The sequence below is a fragment of the Trachurus trachurus genome (genome assembly GCF_905171665.1).
Source record: "Trachurus trachurus genome assembly, chromosome: 13".
In the NCBI taxonomy this organism is placed as follows: domain Eukaryota; kingdom Metazoa; phylum Chordata; class Actinopteri; order Carangiformes; family Carangidae; genus Trachurus; species Trachurus trachurus.
The window spans coordinates 23698305-23722642 of NC_139892.1; the positions used below are offsets into that span (position 1 = coordinate 23698305).

A 24338-nucleotide genomic window follows, 5' to 3' on the forward strand; every position below is an offset into this window, starting at 1 on the left:
CCTGACATGATGCATGTCATTTCAAAGCACCCCACAAAGATCTTTTTTGTTGTTGTTTTTTTTATAAAGCCACAACAGCAAATATGCAAAGTAGCTACTCCATAGTTGTCACTTTAGCTTAAATTAAGTATAATACCTCAATACACACAAAAAGCACTTGCATTCCCTCAAGTTATGTGGTAGAATAGCTTTTCGAAAAAAAATTAACGAATAATTAGTCTGTCTTTACAAATGCACAGCAGTGAAATTAGATGTGTGTTTTTCCAGTCCGGTGGGATGATTTTGTTGGATTACAGTCTAAAACCCATTTGGGGTTTCTGATCTATTATGTCTTGTACAGTTCACCTTATCAGCATGTCCGTCTCTGAGGGTCAGATCAGAGCGGTCAGATGAGTGGCTATTGTGCAACTCCCTCCAACAAACGACCACGCGTCATCAATACAAGAACGCCTTCAAAATAAAAGCTGAAGGTTTAGACCAATCATCCATTACCCCTTTATGGTTTTGGTAGTTGGTTGGTAGCATCAGTTTCAGTCATTGCCCTGAGCGTAGGACTGTGTGTTCAAAGTTTCGTCCCGATATAGACGTTAGGCCTATATTATATTATTTTAGCATTCATATTTGCCAGTGTGAATATTTATTTTGAAAGAGACTACCGGCTCTGTGCTGTGATCACTTGATGTTTTCCACTGCCGTCCAATCCAATGCTCAGGCTGAGGAGGAGCCTAAACTGTTTTTTCAAAGTTGACTCGCTGGTTGTTCGTGTGGAGGAAAGTGGTGGAATTTAAACCTAAACATGAAGATCTGACATGTTGATGGACTACGACAGGAGGACGTAGCTGAGTTCACTGTCTGTCTTCTCCTGTGGCGACTGAAGCTCTGCGGTAAATGAATGTGGCTGAAATATAGTAGGCTACTACCTAACTTATTGCACGCTTTAATAATAGAGATAAAGTGATTTCTCCTGTGGACGTGTACAATTGTAGGATGCAATTTGCAGACGTTTCTGCTGTGTCTGAATCATATTGACGTACATTTTAAAAAAAACTCTCCGATTATTTTACTTTGCTCATCAGTCCGGTGGTCGAAACTCCTCAAGTATTTTGTCACATTAATTTGAATTAAAACGTGTTAAGGACATATGGATAAATGTCTTAGCTAAGACATGCTGACTGGAGTATTTGGAAACGTTTGCGTATCATGCTTTGTAGGTGTCGTACAATCGACTTTGTGGTGAGAAGGCGACGATAGTATCATGGGGATCCTGCTCCTGTCGTTGATGTAATCATTAGTGCAATGTGACCTAATAAAAAAAAAAAAACCCGACAGTCTGGTGTGGATGGCATTAATTAATTAGGTTAGGAATGAGTGAATGGGTATAAATATTACAGTATAAGTATACAGTATTATCATTATTACTTTAAATATTTGATGCAACTGTGTGGTGTGAATGGAAATTACTCTTTTGGAATGTAATGTAAAAACTTCATTACCCATAATGCCCTTCGACACATCCAGCCCCCAACTGAAAACCTCTTGGCGTGTAACTCAAATCACGGGCGGGAGAAAGGCGAATCGGTCGGTTAGCTCAGCTCAGCTGTAACATTTAGACTTTAAATCATGGTGTTTCGACCGAAATAAGTATTTAGAATAGTTTTTTAAACGCCGAACAATTTCTGAAACCACCGACCAGGACGCGTCTCATTGAATTAGTTTTTTGAGGAGGAAGTCGGATAACGAAACATTAACCAAAGCGACGGCGACGAGAGACGGGAAGTGGTTCAACAGGTCTGTTTGTTTAAAGATACCTTACTTTAAACTGTTTAAAAGTCACCGTGCCGGTGCTTTAACCACGTTACATGTCTTCGTGTCTATTATCAAAACTAATTCAGGTCAGTTTGAGTATAGTTGCCTCGCTGCTAGGCCTTGTTCAGCGAAGTTTGTGTTTTCCCTCCTAGACGATGATGAAGCTCACAACCCCCAACCCACATTATCTCACTGAATGACTCACTTCATACAAAACGCTGACAAAAGGTAACACTACGGTCCTGCATTTAGGCGCGAGGCTTTTGATTTAATATTTGTGTGATTGGTAGGAGAGTTTAAGTCATTAGATTGTCAAGTGTTAGAAAGTAGTAATAAACACGAGCAGGAGATAGTGACTCTCTCCTATTAATGTTGTATGTGTAAAACACTGTCATTTTGAGTTGTTCTGTCTACCACTGGATGTCAACACACACACACACACACACACACACACACACACACACACACACACACACACACACACACACACACACACACACACACACACAAATATCATTTGTAATTAAAAAAAAAAAAAGATAAACAAGCAAATGCCCCCAATCATGTGCTGGATCAATACTGTTAAATTGATAACCTTCTATACTTGTTTTAATATACCGGTACTTAAAAACACCAGTCTCACACCAGTGTTTTGATTTTATTTGACAGATTTTCAGTAACATACTGTTTCCTTTGTTGAGGGCAAAAGTGAGAATTTGTCACATTTACTAAATGTTTACATGTTTACTGTAGATTTATTATTGCTGTCAATTTACATCAACTTACCAGTTTATGTCTTCCTTTGCAGTTTAAAGATGATCATGAAGGGGCAGAAGCGTAAATTCCCAATGGAGGATGTGGAGGTTTCTGACAGGAGCAGTCCGACCTGGGAGAGCCAGCGCGAGTTTGTGTTCTCCGTCTCCTTGAGCAAGTACCAGCGTGGCCAGGAGCTGCCTGAACCCAGTCTGCGGAGGTCGGTTCTCATAGCCAACACGCTGAGGCAGATCAGCCTGGAGGCATGTGGGGCGCCCGCCGTAGACATGGAAGTGTCACCTTTCAGTCCTTCACCAATCCAAGAGGAAGAGCAGGAGAGTATGTCTACAGGAGTTCCTGCAGCAAAACATCACTCTGCAGTTGCCGTTACTTACAGCGACCCAGCACTTAACAGCTGCCCTCTGGTTTCCTCAAATTATGCCTCAAATAGTGTTACAAGTAGGTGTCCTGAAAGTTACCACTTAAATGCATCAAATGTCCCTCTGTCTGGTGGAGACGAAGATGAGGACTGGGGATCAATGTCCACTGACCCTGATTTCTCCCTTGCAGCTGCCATTTCCTCCATTCTCACTGCACTGGACTCTACCATTGACGGGAGCCCTCAGGTGGCTCCGCGGACGCCTCTCCGGTCCCTGGAGAACCTGTCCAGGCCTGAGGGAAGTGTTGCATGGGTTAAACCAGAGGTCAGAGGTTATGGAGGCGGAGGCAGCTGGGAGCAGCAGGAGGAGTGCAGGGTACGGGAGAGTAACATGGAAGTGATGAGGTCCAGCTACCTCAGTGACCTCACTGTTGAGGATCTGTTTCAGGACATAGACACGTCTCTGCTGGAGAGGGACATGGGGGTGCTCGGGCTCCGAGGCAGTGGAGCCGGATACTCGGCTGGTGATGATCTCCTTCGCTACCTGCCGCCTTTCTCTCCCTCCTCGCCCTCCTTACACCCCTTCTCCCTCTCTCTCAACCAGAATCTGAAGTGCCTTCCTTCGTTCTCCTCCTTCAGCCCTTTGTCTTCCTCGCCATCTTCTTCACCTCCTTTCTCCTCACCACCGTCCTCGCCCTTCTCTGCTCATAATCATGTCAGAGACGGACTTGAGTTGGAGCACCTGATGGAGATCCTGGTGGAGTCATGATAGGCTCGTCTTCGTCAAATTTAGGAGGAATCCACTTAAGTTGGAAGGAACCGATCAACATTTGCTTACTTAGTGGACAAAACTGATTAGTCAAAGGCAAAAGGGCTGGACTGTCAAACATGTCAAATTTTCTCTTTTTTGTTTTTATATGGCTGAAGAAATTGTGTATTATGGGCTTTAGAAAGTAGTGCGAATGTTCTAGAAATGTAGAAATGGTTGATGTCCAAGACAGAAAACGCTTCACAAGTAGGTGGAGCTGTGATGCATCTGGCAGCTCTTACTGTAACACAAAAATGTAACATGAAGAGTTTGTGTTTTTAGGCACAAATGAAGGTCAGATCTGTGAATAATGACCTGCTGAAAAGCATGTTATTACTGCTTTCAGTGTGACTCAGCTAATTGGAACTAAAGAAGGGAGGAGTCTGACTGGAGAGCAGAGTTTACTCGGCAAATGAGAAATTACCGAGTTGACAGCTGTTCAGCGGTGTTGCCTTGAAAGTTTTTGGATGCATCACAGCTTCAAGTGTGTTCACATTGAACATCCAGAGTTATTGAGAGGAATGAAAAAGCAGCAACCGGTCATGGACTGGTGTTAATTCATGCAGTGTATTGAACAGTGAGTGACACGTGGGACAAATCCCATTAAACAGCGTAAGTTTAAAATGTTAACAAGTAAGTTCTGAGAGAATGTGATTTGGCCGGCGTTGGAATTGGTTGAAACACTAATATTATAAGACAGATCTTCTGTGAAGAAACGTTTTAACATATCTATCAATTAGTTACAACAGGGACATGATACAAGAGATCAGGTCTGGATTTAGGTAGGAGCATCCTGGAAAAATTAGCTTTTTAATTACTGAAAAGCCTTTCGTATTTATGATATCAAGTGGTTCGGCCAAAAGGACAAATCCGCAAGAACTAGTATTTATGTTCAGTTGGGGGGAGGAAAAAAAGAGGTTTCACAATTGTGTATGAATTGTGAGGGTTGTCATTCACTTTGTGATTCTTACTTATATCTTTCACTTCACCAGCAGTTATATTTCACTTGCCTGTATTTGGAGGGTACACTTAAGATTACATTTCATTTAGTGTGTTCCTGTGTTAGCAGTAAAGAAAGTTGCTCCTTGAATATTACTCAGTGGAAAAAGCACAACTCTTAAGTTCTGCTCAACCAGCTGACTGCCAAGCCCTGTCTCCTCTAAAGGCTGACAGGCACGAAACAGAATTAGTTTCCTCTGAGATATTTCCTCTCAGAGACGACTTGAGTGCAGCTGTGCAGCTCAGGAAACACAGCAATACGTGGTTGTTCTGTCATGGCTCAGTGCACAGTCCAGCTCAGAAAGAGTATTTAATGTCTTTTAATAGGTGACTCTATTAAATGAACGTTTGCAGTACTGTGAATGTGTACAAAACATCCTCATGAGTTTGAATGTGACAGCACAGAGTCGCCACCTGTACGTGTCACATTATTTAAAGTCACAACCACTACGCAACAGTTTCTGTTGTGCAGATGTAGCATTATTGATCAGCCCTGCTAGGTGATTGTCGTGGTGCTACAGTCTCAGCCACATTGGCTGACGGAGTCTGGATGGTGCTGACTTCCCTGTGAACAGTTGTTAACTCATCAGTAGGTCACTTTCTGTTTGTTATAGTGAAGTTCACATGTTTTTTATCTGGTTTACATCTGAATTATTGCACTTTTGTTAATAATATGCATTATAGGTCTCAGTCATGTGAGTGTGTGGTTTATTGTGGTTTTCCTCTGTATTATTAAGCAGTAACATTACAGGGACGATTAGGCCAAATGAATCCCTGTGAACACATTAAGTCTGATCCTATAAAATGTTCTGTCAGTGAATATTGTTAAAAGAAAAGGATAGATATTATTTACTGAAACGTAGCCAGATGATGTTATTGATCTATCATTTAAGCCAACACTGCGAAAACGCATGACACGAGTTGCTGTGATGAATTGTTTGAGGAAGCACATGATATCTGTTTGTTGGGTTTTTGTACGTTTATGTCCTGTTTATGGATCAGAGTTGCTCTCTATGCAAAGGTCCTTTACTGAACAGCAGATGCAGTCACAAATTATAGATGGCATATTTTGTTAACAAGATGAGTAATTTAATGTCATACCATATTTGACAATTTACTAATGGTATATTAATATACTGTCATGGCAGTTATTTTATTTACTTTTTATTCTCTCTACAAATATTTTAATGGTTATGTTTAAGATCAAGGGCAGAATGCTCAGACTATGTATTTAGACATTTTTTCTAAAAGATGTATTTGTTTATATGTACTGATGGTTTTTAATAAAATTCAAAAATGAAATTATGTGTTTTGTTTCATTGTTAAATATTTAATGTTAAGCAGGAAAGTGTCACACAGGACTGAATGTAGTCTGGTGGAGAAAGCTGGGCTAATTCTGAGAGTGGATTAATATAGTGTTGAAATTGCATCTCATCTGATATTTGAATTTGTTCCAGTAAAGAAAAGCTGCAGTTGTGTATTTAGAGGATCTTACCATGCTTGGATGATTGTCAGGTTTTCTGACAGACAGAAAGTCTCCAGAGAGGTTTCTGGTTTTTTTTAATTCATTCATTTTTAAATTGACCTTCAGGCTGTAGAGTGGGTGAAGCTGAGCACTTCAAGACAATAAGGCCTCTCAGTAACTTATTTACACTGATCTAAACAAAACAGAAAATTTCTATTTAAAGTGTTGTGGAAGCCATATTAGGGGAAAATGTCTTGACATGTTTAAATTTATCTTAACACATGGAGAAAAGATTACAAAGGTACATAGCTTTACCATTTGTAAGTGTTTATCTTGAGAAACGCTTGGTGAGACAATTTTTCAATGATCTCAGAATGCTTGAGTTAACTGAAAATCTCTGTAAGACAACACTGTATAGTATTCTAATAACATTTCAAATATTGATATAAATCACACGTTTGTTAAAAGTCAATGAAAATGAAACTAAAATCTTGACAGAATGGATGGATTCACCTGGAACAAAAACCCAGATCAAGATGCTCCTTCCATCCAACTCAACTGCTGGGAGGATGTTGATGTGCAGGGAGGTTTTTACACCATACACATGCCTACCAGACAATTCAAGCGTAGTTTTCATCTGCTAACCAAGTATTTTCTCAGTATAATTATGGAGAGTTAAAGCTGCTCTTGGGCTTGTCACAGACACAATGCTCCATAGTCTGTGTGGTTAATGCTCTGATGATTCCCTTTTTATTATTTTCCTGAACGTCCCTCAATGTTGCCTTTGGAGTCGGCTCAGCAGGACGTCCACTTCTCAGAGTAACCACACAACTAAATCATCTCCATTCATACACAGTTTGACAGTGGACCGACGAAGATCTCCTTGAGATGAATAACCCTTTCAAGTTTATGCAAATCAATTGTTGGCGGTAAATCCTGAGAGCTCAGTTTTTCTGTGAGGGACGGTTCACATTTATTTAAAGCGTCTCCAACACAAACCTCTGATCTTATTTCACTGACTGGAGTCCAGGTTCCTCCTGCTTCTAATTAGCGTTTCTAATGTACACTGAATATTTGAATCGTGTGTTCAGTTCAATGTTTATATGTATGTCATAAGCAGAAGCAGATTGTTCACTCATCAGCCACTCCTCATAGGGTTTGCAGAGGTAATCGCAGCCCTTACAGGACAAACAGACCTTCACATTCACACCAGCTAATTTAAATAAACTAATTAAAATAGATAATATATAGAACATAGAAAATATATAGATTTAAAATAGATCATATTTGTGATGAAAATTTGGTCATATTTCTCAGATTATTCCATCATCAGGCTGATGGTAAGGACGAATAAGTGATGTGAACATACATTAGAGTGCATTTCAAGTCTCATCTCTTCTGGATTAAATCCAAACACAATAAAAATCAGTACTCCATTGAAATTAATCACACCCACAATCACCACAATGAAAAACATTTTTATTCATTTCCCCATCAGTCCCTCTATTGATTCCCACCCTTTAAGGCTACTTATTGCTGTTCTGGAGGTGGGGCAACAGGGGCCACTGCATACATGTGGACACCAGGGGGCAGCAGCACAACGCAGCCTGTGTCCTGAAGCGAACACTGTTCTTGTTCTGTCGCTTCTGTGCGCTTCATGGCCAACCCAGACACAGAAGTCACTACTTATCACATAGCATCTGATTAAATAAGAAACACATTACAGTTAATATCCCCACTGTCTGAGACGCACAGGCAGGTCCATTGTCATTTCACTGCAGTTGTGATCATTTATGCTGATTTGTGCTTGTGAGGATGCATTACAGACCTCTCCAGTGATTAAGTCTGAGGATTATATAAATATGACTGGATGTCTGGCAAATTGTCTGGAGACATTTGTGCATATGATGTGCATATTTTCAAATATAAAAAAAGAGCTGAACAATACAACGACATAAAAACATGTACAAGATTTTCATGACGTAATCAACAGACTGTGTTTAGCACCGTGTTTAGTTTCAGCACAATTACATGAAGACAATATATGTTAGTCTTGAAATAGCAACCCAAACCTAGAGCACAGAGAGAGAAAAAAAAAACAGTGACAAGAATACAGACAAGACAAATGTGATGTGAAAACAACAAACCATGAACCACAAGTTTTGGTTCCACCCTCTTCATGTGCAGTTGTGAGACTGAACACAGGCCACAGTTACACCGGTGTTTGGGAGGAAAAGGATCGTGTGTAGTTTTTGGTCTAGGTGGGTTGCTGAAGTCACGCTGAGAGAATCTTATAAACATGCAGAAAGTGATGATGTGAGTATACAATGTTTTAGCCGTCCTCCCACAAAGGCTGAATCTCAAAAGTCTCAATTTTAACCAACAAAATGCAAAAAATAAGAGGTTTCGAGATTCAACCCACCAGTACTGTCACTGGTGTAATGCAGAGTCAGTCGCCAGAGGTAGAGCTTCTGTGTTTCCTGCTCAACAGCTCAGCCTTTGTTGATGGTGTTGTACGACGGCTGTGATCCCGGCTCCAGGGGTTCACTGGCAGATTTTTCTGTGTGGTAAGGGGCCGTCTCCTCCTCGTGGTTGGTCTCCACAATGGGCTCCCTGTCCTCGTCTTGGTCGGTCTCCTCACAGCGGGGCAGCTGTAGGAAGGTGGTCAGGCCGTGCAGGTCAGCCATTTTGTGGAAGGAGCGCAGCAGGAGGTACATCATCATCAGACCCACAAACAGGTAGACTGGAGGGAGAGAGGAGTCACAGGAGAACATTTATTCTGCAGCAAAAAGACTTATTTTATTCCATTCCCAATTTATTGGATGTAATTCTCCTCCAATGGATATATAACTGTGACTATGACAAACACAACTCTTATGACAGTCAAAAATATTAAAACGCATCCAATGCAAATTTAATATGTATGATTTTTCCTCTATATGATATAAAAAAAAGATGACCTGTGAATGAGAAAAGATAGACGTTTCCTGGATTGAAATTCTTTAAGATTATTTTTAAATTTTTGAAGAAGAGTCCAATCACAACAAAGGCTCATTTTGTTTCCAGTTTTGTTTCCTGGCGAGTTATAAGCATCACAATCACACAGCTGGGATATATGGAAAAAAAAGGGTAGTTCCAGGTGGGACAGACCACACTCCACTTGGTTGTACTGGTTTGATACATGTTATGACAAAAATGGGGGAGCCAGTCAAGCACCCAAGCAGGATGATGATGATGAATCTGTCAGCTGATAATCAAACTGCAGCTATCTGTAGTGCATCTGTGACAAAGTTTAGTTTTTTTTTTTTTTTTTTTCCCCAACATGATTCAGCCACTAATAACCATGTGATACATGTCATACAAGTCTATATGTGCTGTGTTTACATGCCACATGGAGCCACATGGAACAGTGCAGTCGGCTCAAAGAGGCAGCTGAGTCATTACATCATCACATCAACTCTGACATAAATCTTTACAAGTTCACTGTTGGTTGTTATTATCAGTCTCCTCACGAGTGCTTAGGAGCACAGAAAATGTGGCCAGTACAGAGCTGAGGAATTAGTGTCAGAGTCTGACATACACTGGACCGTGGACACAAAACTATTTTAGTCAGTCAGGACACCACTGCACCTGAGTTGTTAGCAGAGATGAAAACAAAATCTGCTCAACATTTGTTATTTCTGCTCTGATTCTCTTGTTTGCAAGAGCCCCGTACAAGTAGGCCAATTCTTCAAGAAAAACAGTGCAGGGTTACAGAGGCCTCTGCTCCAGAACGACACCGTTATTGTGGAAGTTTACAGTGAATGGTGCGGGGGAAATCCTGAGTACACAGGACAGCCCCCGCTGGTTTTAATATACACAATCATACAGTACTGTATAATGGAACCAAGCAGCTGAGGTCCTCCATGTTTTTATATCTACAGATTTAAAGAAGTTAAGGGACTGAAATTTGAACCTGCTTGATTTTAAACATGCACTGCTTATATTTCTTGGGGGTGAAGCACATGCTGAAAAACAGCACATGATGACTTTTTAAGACTTTGACCGCGCAAACACCAAACTATCATCCCAAAATATTTGCTCATCAGCGACTCACTAGAAATGTTGTGTCGTCACAGAAAAGCCCTGTAACAGCAGTTTCTTACTTGAACTTTGCATCTGTCCATGGACTATTGAATTTTTCAGTAGCCCATCTTTGAAAAACATGTGGGTCAGCTTCAGACTACATTTTATATAAAGATATGAGTTTATTTACAAAATAAGATTACCCTGACAAAATAACAGCAGTTACAAATAAATTGTATTGTGTGAACATTAGAATTAGAAGTGACGATAAAACATTTACTTCCTGTACAATTCTGTGTGGGGAGTGAAGATGAGTGCTCTAATGTGGGAGTTTTGGGAAATAAATGCCATCTGTTGTATCGGTCCGCCATTAATATTATCATGAGGTAAATTCTAAATTGCCTTCCTTTGAAAGATTATGATGAAAAAACAAAACAAAGCCCACAATCACCACAGTTTGGATGTATTGTTACTGTAATTTACAACAAATTTGACTTCAGCTGGGGGAACAATTCTGGGGTTTCATGTAACATCACATCTGTGGCTGTGAGAACAACAGGCCACAATCTACAGCCGGTCTCTAATCCTCCTCTAGACCTGCAGGGACAGTTTGGGTTAATCTTGTTCAACCTACATCATTATTATATAATAGAGCCTGTGGGACGGGGAAACAACAGGGCTGCTCCATGTGAACTGCTGGGCCTCCTTCCAAACTGAAGTCAAGGGATTCAAAGAGACCAGGACACAGAAGAAAACACAGTGACTTACAGCAACGACCACTCACACTGAAATAATATCCTCCTACATCCAATCCATAGGAGGAAGCAAGTGTATGTGGCCAAAACAAACATGGTCATGTCTTGAACCTAAAGACACCCAGAGTTCATCATCAACATGTTTTTTCTACAACACACTTGAGTGATGAATTTGATTATGTTGCACAAAAATGAGCAAAACTGCAGAAACAAGGACGAGATGCAGAATTCACTTATTTACCATCAGTGCTGGAAACAGCAGATATTCACTGAAGAGCACGGCCACTTTTAGACAAAAACCTCATTCCAGCCCTGATTCAATTAGAGAGGAAACACTCAGACAGAAACAGAACAACAACAACCGCGCAACTATGAACAGACCCGCAATCATGTGACAGTGATATCTTGATCTTAATAAGAACAAAGAACCTCTGGGGTGGAGTGCAGGGTTTTATGAACAAACACAAATGTGCTAAACATCTGAATATTACTGTTGGCAATGTGTAGGAGCTATTTACTGGTTTATTTGTCTGTCACTTATTCATCTATTCTTGAGTTTGGAATTGTTTTTTCTTTTTTTCGATAACATACAGTATTCATTAGTTGCCTTCTGTTTTTTCTTTTTTCTGGCATAGTTAGTGCTGGTTAACTAGTATTTTGATTAACTGAGGAGTGGGGAATGCTATAATTATGTGCTTGAGTAGGTAGACAGGTGAAGGACCATCATGGGTGGGCTTCCATTACTTGCATCTTTGAATGCCTTTTGGATGCCTTCTTAATTTATTTTGATCTGTTTTGTGTTGTTTTCTTAAACCCTATCTAACTGCTGTATTTATGCTGAGTTATCATTTCTATTGTGCAATGATGTGTTGTGTTAAATCAAAGACAGAAAAAAAACAAATAAACCTTAAATAACTAAAATAAAAATAACGACTTGTTTTCCCTGCATAAACTGCATGCGCAGCAGTGGCCTTTTGACTCTTATGCCAAATTTAAATCTGTATGAAGACAAATAACAAGTGGAGAGAGAGTCTTGGCAAAAATGCAGGTGCAATGCTCTTTCAAATCATACAACAAGACCTTAATACTGGAGCTTGTAATACAGTTTTACAAATGATGTGCGCTTCAAAAGAAATACTATCTGTAGCTGCCTAAACATTTTAAAGCGTTTTAAAGACACTTCCAACAAAACAAAAACAGACATCACTTTGCATTTCTTGATGTTGACGTGAATCAACATCACAAATCATGAATGATGACTCACAAGATCTTGCTACAAGCATGATAAAATAAAGCTCCTAATTTCAATATATTTCAGACAAGCCAAGCCACGAGCATGACTAAAACCTATTAAGCAAAAAGCCCCCGAGGGTTACTCTTTAAGCGCCCACACATGGAACCTAAAATTACACTGAACTCACTGTTGCGTCTTAGACAATTTCACTTCTGTTTCAAAACTCAGATCAGCTTACTACGAGCTACCCAGATAAGTGAATTTGAATTTCAAGAGTGTAACAAGATACAAGTCTGAGAGCGGTTTCATTTCCAAAGAACCAAGAAAGGAGAAGCAGCGTGAGGCGCTACTTCTCACATCAGAGGTGAGAATGAAGGCTTCACGCCTGGCTGCAAAAGGTCAGCTTCTGTCCTCCCAGCAGCAAGACAAAACAAGCAGCCTGCAGACATACAACTCTTTTCTGTTACATTCCTTAAAGAAATCACATCAAAAACAACTAAAATATTCGCCTTTCCTCCAGAATAAAGAAGATGAGGCAGAGACATGTGAACCTTTTGGTGTTATCGTCTGCCACCTCTGGCTCTGTGCCTCTGCACAGTGTCAGCTCAGTCTCATTTCCATCTCTGCAGGCATGGAGCTCATAGCTGTGTGACCCCCCATTGGTCTCAGTGTGAGTCATGTGACTCCTGTTAGCTCTCGTATTAACATAGCCACAAATGCAGAGCATTTTCAGTCACACTTTGATGGTGAAATAACAATAATAAAGTGGAAATATGCAGATATCATGATGTCTCTGCATACAAAGAATTTTAAAATTGACGTCTGGATGTTCCACAGACTGGATGTGCTTGTGGGAACATGTATGATAATGAGGATTCATGGGATCCCATTCATTTTCGTAAACTATTTGGTAAATATGATTCCTCCAAGATGGAGAGGAGGCTGTTTCTGCAGTGGCAATACTATTAAAGCAGAAGTAAGCGATCCGGTCGTTTTGGCTAACTTCTTGTCAGCCGATGGAGTTAGCAGTCCCCGCCCTCGTCATGGATCTATTGGTCCTCGTCCCTACGTCACCACATTCACGCGCAGTCGCGCATCCCTTGGCTGCACACACAGAGAGGACCGCCCCTTTATGACGTTCTCTCTCCTCATTGGATAAAGGTTGTAGAATACAAGGAAAGTTTTCTCCTCGGCTTACAGCAGAGCAGAGTGACTGACAGACCCGTGTTTCAGACCAAACACTCTATGTAAGTGATTGCTGTCGGAAGATATAACTATTTAAGACTTATATTAACACAAACATTCCACTTACTTCTGCTTTAATATTATACTAGTAATACATCTACTATACAAATACTATCTAGCATCGAATTCTAGGACATTTGTAACAGTTGTAATGTTCCTTCAACAACGTAAACGTAACAGCGCCAGGACGACACTGAGCGTCGCGCCCCTTTGTTTCGGTCACTTGAGAAGACGAGTGGACGCCATTACGTATTGAGCTCCCGTATTTCTCTTTTTCTTTGATTCTCAACTCAGCTAACAGTGAGTAACGTGAGACCGCTAACGTGTAACCGCTTTGTCATGTATGATAAAACGTGGTGTTTCTGCTCAATAAAGTAGCAACAGTCATGAAGTCCCAAGTAAAGTATTTTGTGGACATTCCTTTTTTTCCTTGCTCACACCACTGTCACTCACTCACGAACTGTTACACACTGACAGGGTTTCTCCTCAGAGAGCAGGATGACCATCTCCTGCTCTCTGAGGAGAAACCCTGTCAATGTCCTAACTAATGAGGAGAGAAGCTTCCTACACACACTACACACAGCCGAAGCCCATGAAGTCAGTGGCATACTGAGCCATTTATTCAGTATTCCTCACTAATATGCACTGAGCATATGACTTAATTATATGACTTAGCTGTGTTTGCTGTGCTCTGTACATTACAAAGTGTGTACTAAGTGAATCATAACTGGGAGTGCAGTGAAAGTGAGTAATGTGAAGCCTGGTGATTGTGTTTTTCCAACATGTTGGTGATACATTTCAAGTGTGAGTGAGACTGTGTGTGAATCCATCTGCATGAACTAAAACTGCATTAAAGGGGCAGTGTTTAGCTCAGTTGGTAGAGCACCCGCCCCATGTGTTGAGGCTATGGTCCTCACTGCAGGCGGCCCCGGTTCGAATCCCGTGTTGAGCGGCCCTATCCTGTGTGTCACTCCCCCCTCTCTGCCTCCCATTTCCTGTCTGTCCCTCGACTCTCCTGTCCATTAAAGATGAAAAAGCCCCTAAAAAAAAAAAAATAGTATATAAAAAAACTGCATTTAAAGCTGAATAGTTAGACGTGACATTAGCTCGGCAAAGAGTCACTGATAGAAACATCACTGCCATGTATCATGACGACAACACCTACTTGTCAAACATTTACTGCCAGACCAAGCCTTCAAAGAGGGAGTGGGTGAACCTGGCACTGGCTGCAGAGTGCAGACACATTCAGACTACAACTACTGTAGATGCACATGTGAAAATGCGACGAGACAAAGATGAAAGTGCGGCGGAAAATGATGATGATGATGAAATGGCAATGACAACACCACTTTAACAATATTATATCAATACTGAAGAGCTTTTCAACCCAGTTCAACTCTACTTGCGCCCTTATTCTAGACTCTGTTGCCCCCCTCAAGCCTAGGAAACCTAAAACTAAAACCCAGCCCTGGCTTAATGCCAACACCCGCGCACTGAGGCAGTCATGTAGGAAAGCTGAAAGAAGGTGGAAAAGTGATAGGTTACAAATCTCATACGACATCATGAGGGGCTGTCTTGACACATACCAGCAAGCTGTTGAGGCAGCAAGGGCAACATATTTTGCCAACATCATCTCCAGAAACTCCCACTCCTCGAAATCATTATTCAAAGCAATTAACACTATTCTAAATCCTGTTGCTAGCCCCTGCCCTGCCCCTCCCACTGTTAGTTGTGAAGACTTTCTACATTTCTTCATAAATAAAATTGAGAACATCCGATCTGCAATCTCAACTTCAACTTTTGACCCTTCCTCCTTCCTGCCTTGCCCTGCTGTTCTCACCAGGTTTGAGCCTGTGTCCTTCTCTCAGATTGTCGACATTGTCTCCCATACTAGGCCGACTACCTGTACCACAGACATTGTTCCCACCCAGCTGCTGAGGGAAGCGTTTAACACTCTAGGTCCCACAGTGTCACTCCTCCTCAATAGTAGCCTGGCAAATGGTTCTGTTCCATCATGCTTTAAACACGCAGTTGTTCAGCCAATTATCAAAAAACCAAACTTAGATCCTGCTGTACTAAATAATTTTCGTCCAATCTCAAAACTCCCGTTTCTATCCAAGGTCATGGAAAAAATTGTTTACTCCCAGCTTCTGTCCTTCTTAGATAAAAATAACATCATGGACAAATTTCAGTCAGGTTTCAGGGCACGGCATAGTACAGAGTCAGCACTGCTAAAAGTCACGAACGACCTGCTGCTCTCCCTCGACTCTGGTAAACCCGCCTTATTAATACTCTTAGATCTCAATTCTGCCTTCGACACTGTTGACCACTCCCTCTTGCTGAACCGGCTTGAGCACCAGGTCGGTATCCAAGGCAGCGCTCTCCAGTGGTTTGCCTCCTACCTTTCTAACAGATCCTTTTCTGTTAACATCGGTAATCTCTACTCTTCATCTGCTCCAATCACATGCGGCGTACCCCAGGGTTCCATCTTAGGCCCCATCCTATTCGCCCTATACCTGCTCCCTTTAGGCTCCATTTTCCAAAAGCACAATATCTCATATCATTGCTACGCCGATGATACACAGTTATATCTCCCACTCAAACCTGGTCATAGCAACAATTCCACCTTGGAGTCCATTCTTGACTGCCTCCAAGACGTCAAACTATGGTTAGCAAATAACTATCTCCAATTAAACGATGGGAAGACAGAAGTGGTCCTTTTTGGCCCCCCAAACTCCTCCATAGGTATAACAGATCACTTAGGTCCCCTGGCGCCCAATCTCCATACCCATGCCAAAAATCTTGGGGTGATCTTCGATCATGATTTAAAATTTGATAAACAAATAAACTCTGTGGTGAAAAGTTGTTTTTTCCAACTACGAAACATTGCAAAACTTAAATCAATTCTCTCCCTCTCAGACCTTAATACAGTTACCAACGCCTTGATCACCTCCAGGCTGGATTACTGCAATTCACTTTATTTAGGTATTAGCCAGTCATCTCTATCCCGCTTACAGTTGGTTCAGAATTCTGCTGCCAGATTGCTAACAGGAACTAGGAGGCAAGAACACATAACACCCATACTAGCATCCCTTCATTGGCTCCCCATCAAGTACAGGACAGAGTTTAAAGTTCTTTTATTTGTTTTTCAAGCACTACATGGCCTGGCCCCCCAATACACTTGTGACCTACTCTCCCCTCTTTCCAACCCAAGGACTCTTAGATCCTCGAACCAACTGCTCCTGACCGTTCCCCGGTCTAGGCTACGAGGAAAGGGTGATCGTGCCTTTGCCATTGCAGCCCCAAGGCTATGGAACAGCCTACCCATTTCAATTAGATGTTCCTCCTCTGCAGCTGCCTTTAAGGCAAATCTAAAAACCTTTTTGTTTTCCCAGGCCTTTAAATGTCCCTGATGGTCTCAAGTGTGTGTGTCATTTATTTTTATTTATTTTTTTTTTTCATTCTGGCTGTCCCAGCCATGGCTATTTTGTATTTTGTACCTTGTTTGTAATTTTGTGTTCACTGTACTGTACAGCACTTTGGTCAACTTTGGTTGTTTTTAAATGTGCTTTATAAATAAATTGATTTGATTTGATTTGAATATGGATGCTGTAGGCTGTAGTCTGATGTTACAGTACAGGTAAAAGTCTGGCTACACCAGATTGGCTGACTGAACTGAAAGACATGATCAGAACCACACTCACCCATGACAGAGACCTGATACAGCTGCCTGTTCTGCTGCCCTGGCCGCATCGCTGGAACGAAATCCCCCAGTCCAATGGTGCACAATGAGATGAAACAAAAGTAGATGCCGTCCAGGAACGACCAGGACAACTCCACCGCACTGAATATCGCCGCCGGGGCTACGAAGAAGCACAGCACCACCAGGATCAGCAGCAATATGAAGTGGACAACGGTGGCCGGCCGAGGCTCCATCCCCGAACGCTGCAGGACGCTGACTGGAGCGAAGACCAGAGGGTACATGAGCCTCTGGACGCAGGCGGTGAGCACCAACATGGTGAAGGGGACTCCTATCAGGGCGTAGACGATGGAGAAGGCCTTCCCAGTGTCAGACAGAGGAGTGGTGTGACCATAACCTGGAGATAAAGGTTTAGGAGGGAGGAAGAGCAGAGGCACAATTGAAAAGATGATCAGGTAAGACAGCATGGAGGACAAAGACACTGATCTGCTGCCTTTGGTATACAATCGTTGTAACCCCAGGGGATTCTTTTTTTATTCCAACTGATATTTGGATTCCAAACTAAAAGAAATTACCTAAAAAGCTTGCTGAATCTTTTTTTTAGTTGTGTTTTAGGAGTTGTTGGAGTTTTGCTATTGCTACTTCTATCAGCATTGTTAGCTTTAATCTACCAGTCTATAAGAAACACTCGTTCAGCATCAAATTTATTTTCCCTTACCCACAAGGAGACGTCTCCATAGGTGAAAATCGGCTTTCTTTTGTTTTGTGTCTGCTTCTAACATGTCTTTCCTTCTCCTGAAGTTAGCATTCTATGCTAACAAGGGAGCCGGTTCAGATTATCCTCGAGTCACTGTAGCATCCAGTCTGCCCTGAAGATATAGCACTGCTCAGATGATGTCTTAATACACTGTGCTGGCTGAAGCTTCTGCAAAGACTGGCAGGCTAAATAAACAGCTGTAAATGCCAACGCTGGGTACATATCAAAAGTGAAACCTTATTTATTTTTGTGGGAGTGTAGGCTTAGCTACTGCAGTTTATTTTGTGCCGTTTTCCTGAGTGATACTTTAGGTCAATAATTTCCACAAAAAGTTCAAACAATTCATAGTTTATTCATAAAAAAAAACCCTCAGCTGGATCACAAGTACATGGACTAATGTGACAGAGTCAGTAAAGCTCCAAGTAAAACTACTTTACCTGTCAAACAAACAAACAAGTGATAATAATGGCTCGGGTTTGAGCCAAACTTTCAGTTCAAAAGCCAGTAACATGTGTCTGTCAAACCTGCCTGCAGCCAGGGAGGCCTCGTCTACCAGGCAGCAGTGAACGCACCGTGACTGATGCACCCGAGATCGTGAACCTACAGTATTTTGACTGGACCAGACCTCAGCTCAGTCTCCTCTGTGACATTAAGGAAACATGATTTGAAGAAACATCATAAAAATGAAAACAACACAGTTAAAGTAACAAAACAATACAATCCTCTCAAACACATATTAACTGCCACAGAGACTCAATTAGATGAACAAACTCAACCTCAATCTAACAATTTTCCTGCATAGTAGAAACACCAGACAATTTAAAAGCTCATTGAAAATAGTTTGCCACCATTAGCACTGATGAAGTATGAGACAATGGCACCCTAGACATGCATTTATTTTGTGGTCGTTTTGTTTCTTTGGAGCTTTTGGGTTGGGACTAGCAGCATCCCTGAGCCAGACATTGTTGCTGAGCACCGTTAAATGGGGAGGGAACACAAACGATCAGGTTGCAAAAAAAAAGTTTTACCAAACAAAAATCTTAAATCTATTTACAATTATTTCCCTAACCTGTCCTTTGTAAACTTCCATTAGCTGTGTGTACACTTCTGGTGTCACATCAAGGTAAATGTTTTAGATAACAAGTTGCTGGTTCACTTACAGCCTGTATGATAACATGACACCTGCTCAAGTTTTTGACTGAGAACCACCAGAACACGCACAAAAAAGACATTATTTAACTCAAAACATTAGCTAAGCGCATTAAACCATTGAAGGAAGTGTCTTCTTAAGAACACTTGCAGCATTGTGAAACAAACTAATGCATCACATAGGGCAAACAAACATCTCCTGACACAAAGGTCACCTCTGTTCTGCTTCATGCATGAATTTGCATTTCTTCCGTGGCCATGTGAGTGTCTGCTTTAGTGTCTGCTTTAGCAGCAGAGTTTCTGTGAATGTGACTATTCTCGGAGCAGTTTGCTCAGATTGCACAGCAGCTTGCAATAAAAGACCCTGGGAGCTTCACTGTGTGTTGTTAACTGCAATGATGCTGCAGTAGCTTTTGGCAACACATGTCAAAATTGTATTAAAACTCTTGGCCTGAGTTCAAGTCCAGCAACAAACCTCTTAGGCAAATTACAAGTCATGTCTTCCTGCTGACCATTAGAATGACACAGCATTTCAGACATGTGCCGCAATACTTATTACCATTACGTAGACAGGGACTTTACAAGTATACAACTTTTAGGCAAATCATTCCAACAGACTAATTAGCATTCAAAACAAAAACGGTCTATTCTTTCAAGTTTTTTTTATTTTTATAATGCTTATAGCATAAAGAAAAACATCAGAGTGAACAGCATGGCTATCAAACACATTAAATAGAAAAAAGAAAATTGTCAGTGTTTTTGTTGTTTGTCGGAAGTTTAGTGACTTCCTGTCTGGCTTGATTTTCTAGACAAAGCCGTGCTGTATTTGTTTTTTTCTTCTTGGAGCTGAGTTTGATTCTGCAGCTGAAATCATCTTCACTCCTTGTGTTTTATGTTTCAACATGCTGCACCAGTAGGCGCTCTCTGCATCACTGTGTTTTGCCAACATTCTGTTACAACAGGAAATACATCTAATTCAGGAGACAGGGAGCAGTCTCGATGTGACCAGCTACATCTGAAGATGACGGAAACAAAATATCATAACAACATCAACTGAAAAGCTCAATGAGCTCCCTTTGTGACAACTGTGTGTATTAAATCCCTCTGAACCACTGACAGGTCTGCGGCTTCTATACGTTTTTGTGTGTAAATGAGCGTTACTTGTGCACATTGTTATTCTGTGGCAGTATGAACAGTAAATATCTCAGCGTGTCGAGTATGGAGATGATCTAGATAAATAAACTAACATCATTATGTTCGCGAGGTCCTGTTGGTCAGTTACTGTAAGTCACAGCATTTACAACAAAACAGAAACCAACCACCATTCATCTTATCATTCATCTCTTCATCTTATGACCATCACACTGTTCCTCTGGCAAATCAACAGTTGCGGACAGTTATCGCCTCTGGGCTGGTCTTACCATGAAAGTTATCAAGATGTTTTGTTGTTGATTTTACACTATTATCATGGTCATTGTTTATTAATTTTGATTCTGTAATTTGTTCTGATTCCTTGTGGGTGGAGCTGGGAGGACTCCTGATATGGCAGTCTACTTTGACGCACTAAAGGTTGTGTTCCACATCTCCAGGTTTTGTTATCTAGCTAATTTGTGTTACTCTTTTGTCTATACAATAAATATTTGATTACAAAAAGATATAGAACCTCTCTGGTTGGAATCTCTTTTAACATCAATGTCAACAAGCAAGATGATTGATCTGGTTTGAAAGCCTGGTCTATGTGGCTGTGTGCACTGCACTGCAATTTAAAAGGGCCCTCAGAGCATTTAGTATTGTAAAGCTGGATGAACCGACTTTTAAAAGAATGGCTAAATTCAAAGTAGTAAAGGTTGAGATATCCTGATTTCAAGTCAGATCATCATGCAAATTTATGGTCAGTTTTATTTAAAATCTGACAAAACAGATTTAACAAAAGCTCTAGTAGAAGAGTAAGACACTGAACAACTGTTTCTATGAGCTGAGTCGTGACCCTTATGATGCGTGGACAAGATTAGACCAATAAAAGAGGTAATTAATTAATTCATCTTCTGTACCACTTATCTTCACTAGGGTGGTGGGGGAGATGGAGCCCATCTCAGCTGATGTAGTGCAGGTCGCCACTCGCCAGTCAATCACAGGGCTAATACAGTAACAGTACCATAGCATTCACACTCCCATTCCAACACTTATGGGCAATTTAGAGTTGCCAATTAACCTAATGTCTTATATCCTAACCCACATGCTTTGGTCTGTGGGAGGAAGCCAGAGGACCTGGAGAGAACCCACACACGCATGGGGAGAACATGCAAACTCCACACAGAAGAGGGGTTCGAACCCAGAACCCTCTTGCTGTGAGGTGACATCACTGCACCACCGTGCCACTGATTAAAAGCGATAATGTGTACATATTATACTTATAATATTGCACATCAAACAGTAGCTAGATCTTATGTATGTATGTAGTATGACGCATATAAACTTACAGCAAAGCACAATTTAACTGCTGCTACTTGAGATCCTGATGGAAGATGGACCAAACCAGTTTTTATAATAGTTAATGTAAAACTCTGAACCATCAGCCTGAAGGTAAGCCACCATGTTCACAGTGGATGATACAGCAGCACCGTCAGGTCTTCAGGACGGAAGAGAACGCCGTTCTTTTACTCTTTAATAGTGGTTTTTATTAACCACACCTTCAAATCTCTTTTAAAAACTACTACTATGTTTGTAAAAAGGCATTTTAACCCGTTAGGCAACTAGTGGTACACCAACTTTACATTTCATTTTGTACTGTAACTTATTGATTTATAAATACCATGGCTCACAGGATTTTACCATTTCTTTTGTTTTGTTGTTTGTCATTTTCTCTTCTTCACTTAATTTATCTTATCTAAATACCTTGTAACAATGTTAAGAAAGGTGCGATGTAAACACAGGCAGTGTGACACTTTTCTTTTTCAGATCTAACAAACTAAAAGACAAACAAAAACACAAACAGCACCTGCATCCACTTTCTAAGATGCTATGGGTAAAATTAGCTTTAATGGTCTGGGTGAGCAGACCCCCCCCCCCCCCCCTCCCCAACTGTGGACCTGTGATGTCATCACCCAGCAGCACCCTTTACTTCCTCAACATCCGTCAGGCCTCAGTCTACAGACCTGTTCAGACCTACAGTAGGCCTACAGCATCAGCTGAAAGATGACAGGAACCTCAATGTTATGAGAAGTGACAATAAATGTAGGTTACTTTCTCTACTTTCATTTCACAACAAGAGCCCATGAACATTATTTACACTGACAATATAGCCTACTTCTCCTTTATTCAGTAGCCAAGTGACTTTTTTCTTCAAGAAAACCAAACGGAAATGATTTTTTCCCCCTGAATCACCGTGTCATGCTGATGAAACCTCCTCTCCCTCACACAGACTATGATGAAACCTCTCCCTCACACAGACTATCACTTTGTGTTTCTAAAAATCCGACTGAAGCTGAAAGTTACCCAGCTGCAATTTGTCGGTCACATCCATGACACGTGGCAAAACTAGGCTATAACACAATAAAACATCAGCAACAAGACAAGAAATAAAGTTCATATATCGGACTGGTGGAGTTTTGTTCATATACCGTAGTTAGTGTTGTAGTGTGTTTGTTTTGTTTGGTGGCGGTAGTTCAGGTGTTTTGACGCCACTTTAGGTGCTGTGTGTGTGTGCGCGCTTGCTTTGTGTGAACTCACCGACGGTGGTGACAAGAGTGTTGGCGAAGAACATGGAGGATGTCAGGTCCCAGTTGGAGGTAACGGAGGAGTTTTTGAGGACGGAGACGCCGTACTTGTTGGCCGTCAAAACCTTGACCAGGAACTTTTCGAGGGACGCGGCGTTGACGCAGCTCTGGCCCAGGAACTCCTGCTTCAGGACCTCCATGTCGCGTCGCAGCTTGTCCTCCACCGGCCGCTCGATGCTGGAGAAAACCAGCGCCCCGAACAGCAGGTAGATGACATAGAAGAGTATGAAGCCCGTGAGCAGCAGCCACGACTTGCCTACGGAGTGCATGTCTGCTTTGGCCGCTGGCTGAGCATGAGTGAAGCTGCTGCTCGGAGATTCCCCCTGTGCCTCTCTTTCTTTCTGTCTGTCTGTCTTTCTGTCTTTCTTTCTTGTCTTTGCCTGCCGTGTGTGTGGGAACTTTTCAGGGGCTGTCCCAATTGAACTTGAACCCCTCCTATAGTCACCGCATCCTCCTCCCACAGTGGCAGCAGGAGGGTGTGTTCAGCTGAGTCCTGTTGTGCATCCTGGACTGGTCCTGCTGCTTAGTCTCAAGGTGCGTTTATAAAGTTGTCTCAAGTTTTCTTTAAAGCTTGGGAGAAGTTGAAAGGTTACCACTGTTTTTAAGACGTTTTAATTTCAACAAAACACTTATCTATCCTACTGAAATGATATAGGCTACCCCATTTTCTTTTAACTGATGTCCTGAAACACATCTTTCTGCTCCTTTTGTCCATTTGCAAATGAAAAGTTGTAACCTACCTATCAGTCAAATTAATCAGATTTGAAACACAATGGTAAATGAGATAATTTACCATTGTGTTACAAATCAGCAGTAGGCCTTTACTTTCTTAACTTGTACAGAACTCTGTTTGGTTCAATCTAACACTGTTACATTTTATTTATTTTTTGTATGTTTTCATGCTTCATATTGTATAGCCTAGTATTATATTAAATTGTATAGGAGGTAAGCAGAATCTTTAGAAATAGTCACCAAATGCTGAGAACTCCTTCCCAGATAATATTAAATATGTTGGCTGTATTCTGGCATGCTTTTGTCACATTTCTTTTTCATGGTCTGATTATGATTAAGATAAGAAGGCGGCAGCAATGGCTAAGCTATGGCATGTGTCTGATTAACCAAAAGATTGGGCAAAGTGTGGGATCAAGTAGAGGGTTGTTCATAGAAAATGGGGTGTTTTTTCAGGGGTGAAGAAAATTGCTGAAATTAGTTAAACCTTAAACTTTTTATGCAAACTGTTTCTGTTTTTGTTGATGTTGATGTTCTCTGTTGTCTCTTCTCTTTTGATGTTCCCTGTTCACTGTTTGTGAACAGGAAGTGTTGCAACAAAATGTGGCTCTACACCCTCTGATACATTATGAGGACAATAGTGTACTGCAGGAAGTGGCACTGCATTATCAGAATGGGGTGGAAATGTCAATTAATAAAGGAAGACTGATGGGTCGGG

General features: G+C 41.3%; 2 protein-coding genes across 6 annotated transcripts; one reads left to right on the forward strand and one right to left on the reverse strand.

The window, feature by feature from the left end:
* Positions 1-744: 744 nt before the first annotated feature.
* Positions 745-5990, forward strand: sertad3 (SERTA domain containing 3). Of its 5 annotated transcripts, none has more exons than XM_083985396.1 (3): positions 745-884; positions 1959-2034; positions 2615-5990. In XM_083985396.1, exons 2-3 carry the CDS (start codon positions 2003-2005, stop codon positions 3705-3707), a joined length of 1125 nt encoding a protein of 374 aa, XP_083841522.1. In that variant the 5' UTR covers positions 745-884; positions 1959-2002; the 3' UTR covers positions 3708-5990. The 5 variants fall into 5 exon arrangements, with proteins under 5 accessions (XP_083841522.1, XP_083841525.1, XP_083841526.1 ...); XM_083985400.1 differs by lacking the exon at positions 745-884 and having other exon boundaries at positions 1476-2034; positions 2615-3018; positions 3130-5990; XM_083985397.1 differs by lacking the exon at positions 745-884 and adding an exon at positions 1476-1788.
* Positions 5991-7672: 1682 nt separating this feature from the next.
* On the reverse strand, positions 7673-23261 carry kcnk6 (potassium channel, subfamily K, member 6). Its single transcript, XM_083985798.1, has 3 exons — positions 22845-23261; positions 17214-17606; positions 7673-8953 (listed from the first exon to the last, which is right to left on the reverse strand). Exons 1-3 carry the CDS (start codon positions 23158-23160, stop codon positions 8703-8705), a joined length of 960 nt encoding a protein of 319 aa, XP_083841924.1. The 5' UTR covers positions 23161-23261; the 3' UTR covers positions 7673-8702.
* Between the last annotated feature and the right edge of the window lie 1077 nt (positions 23262-24338).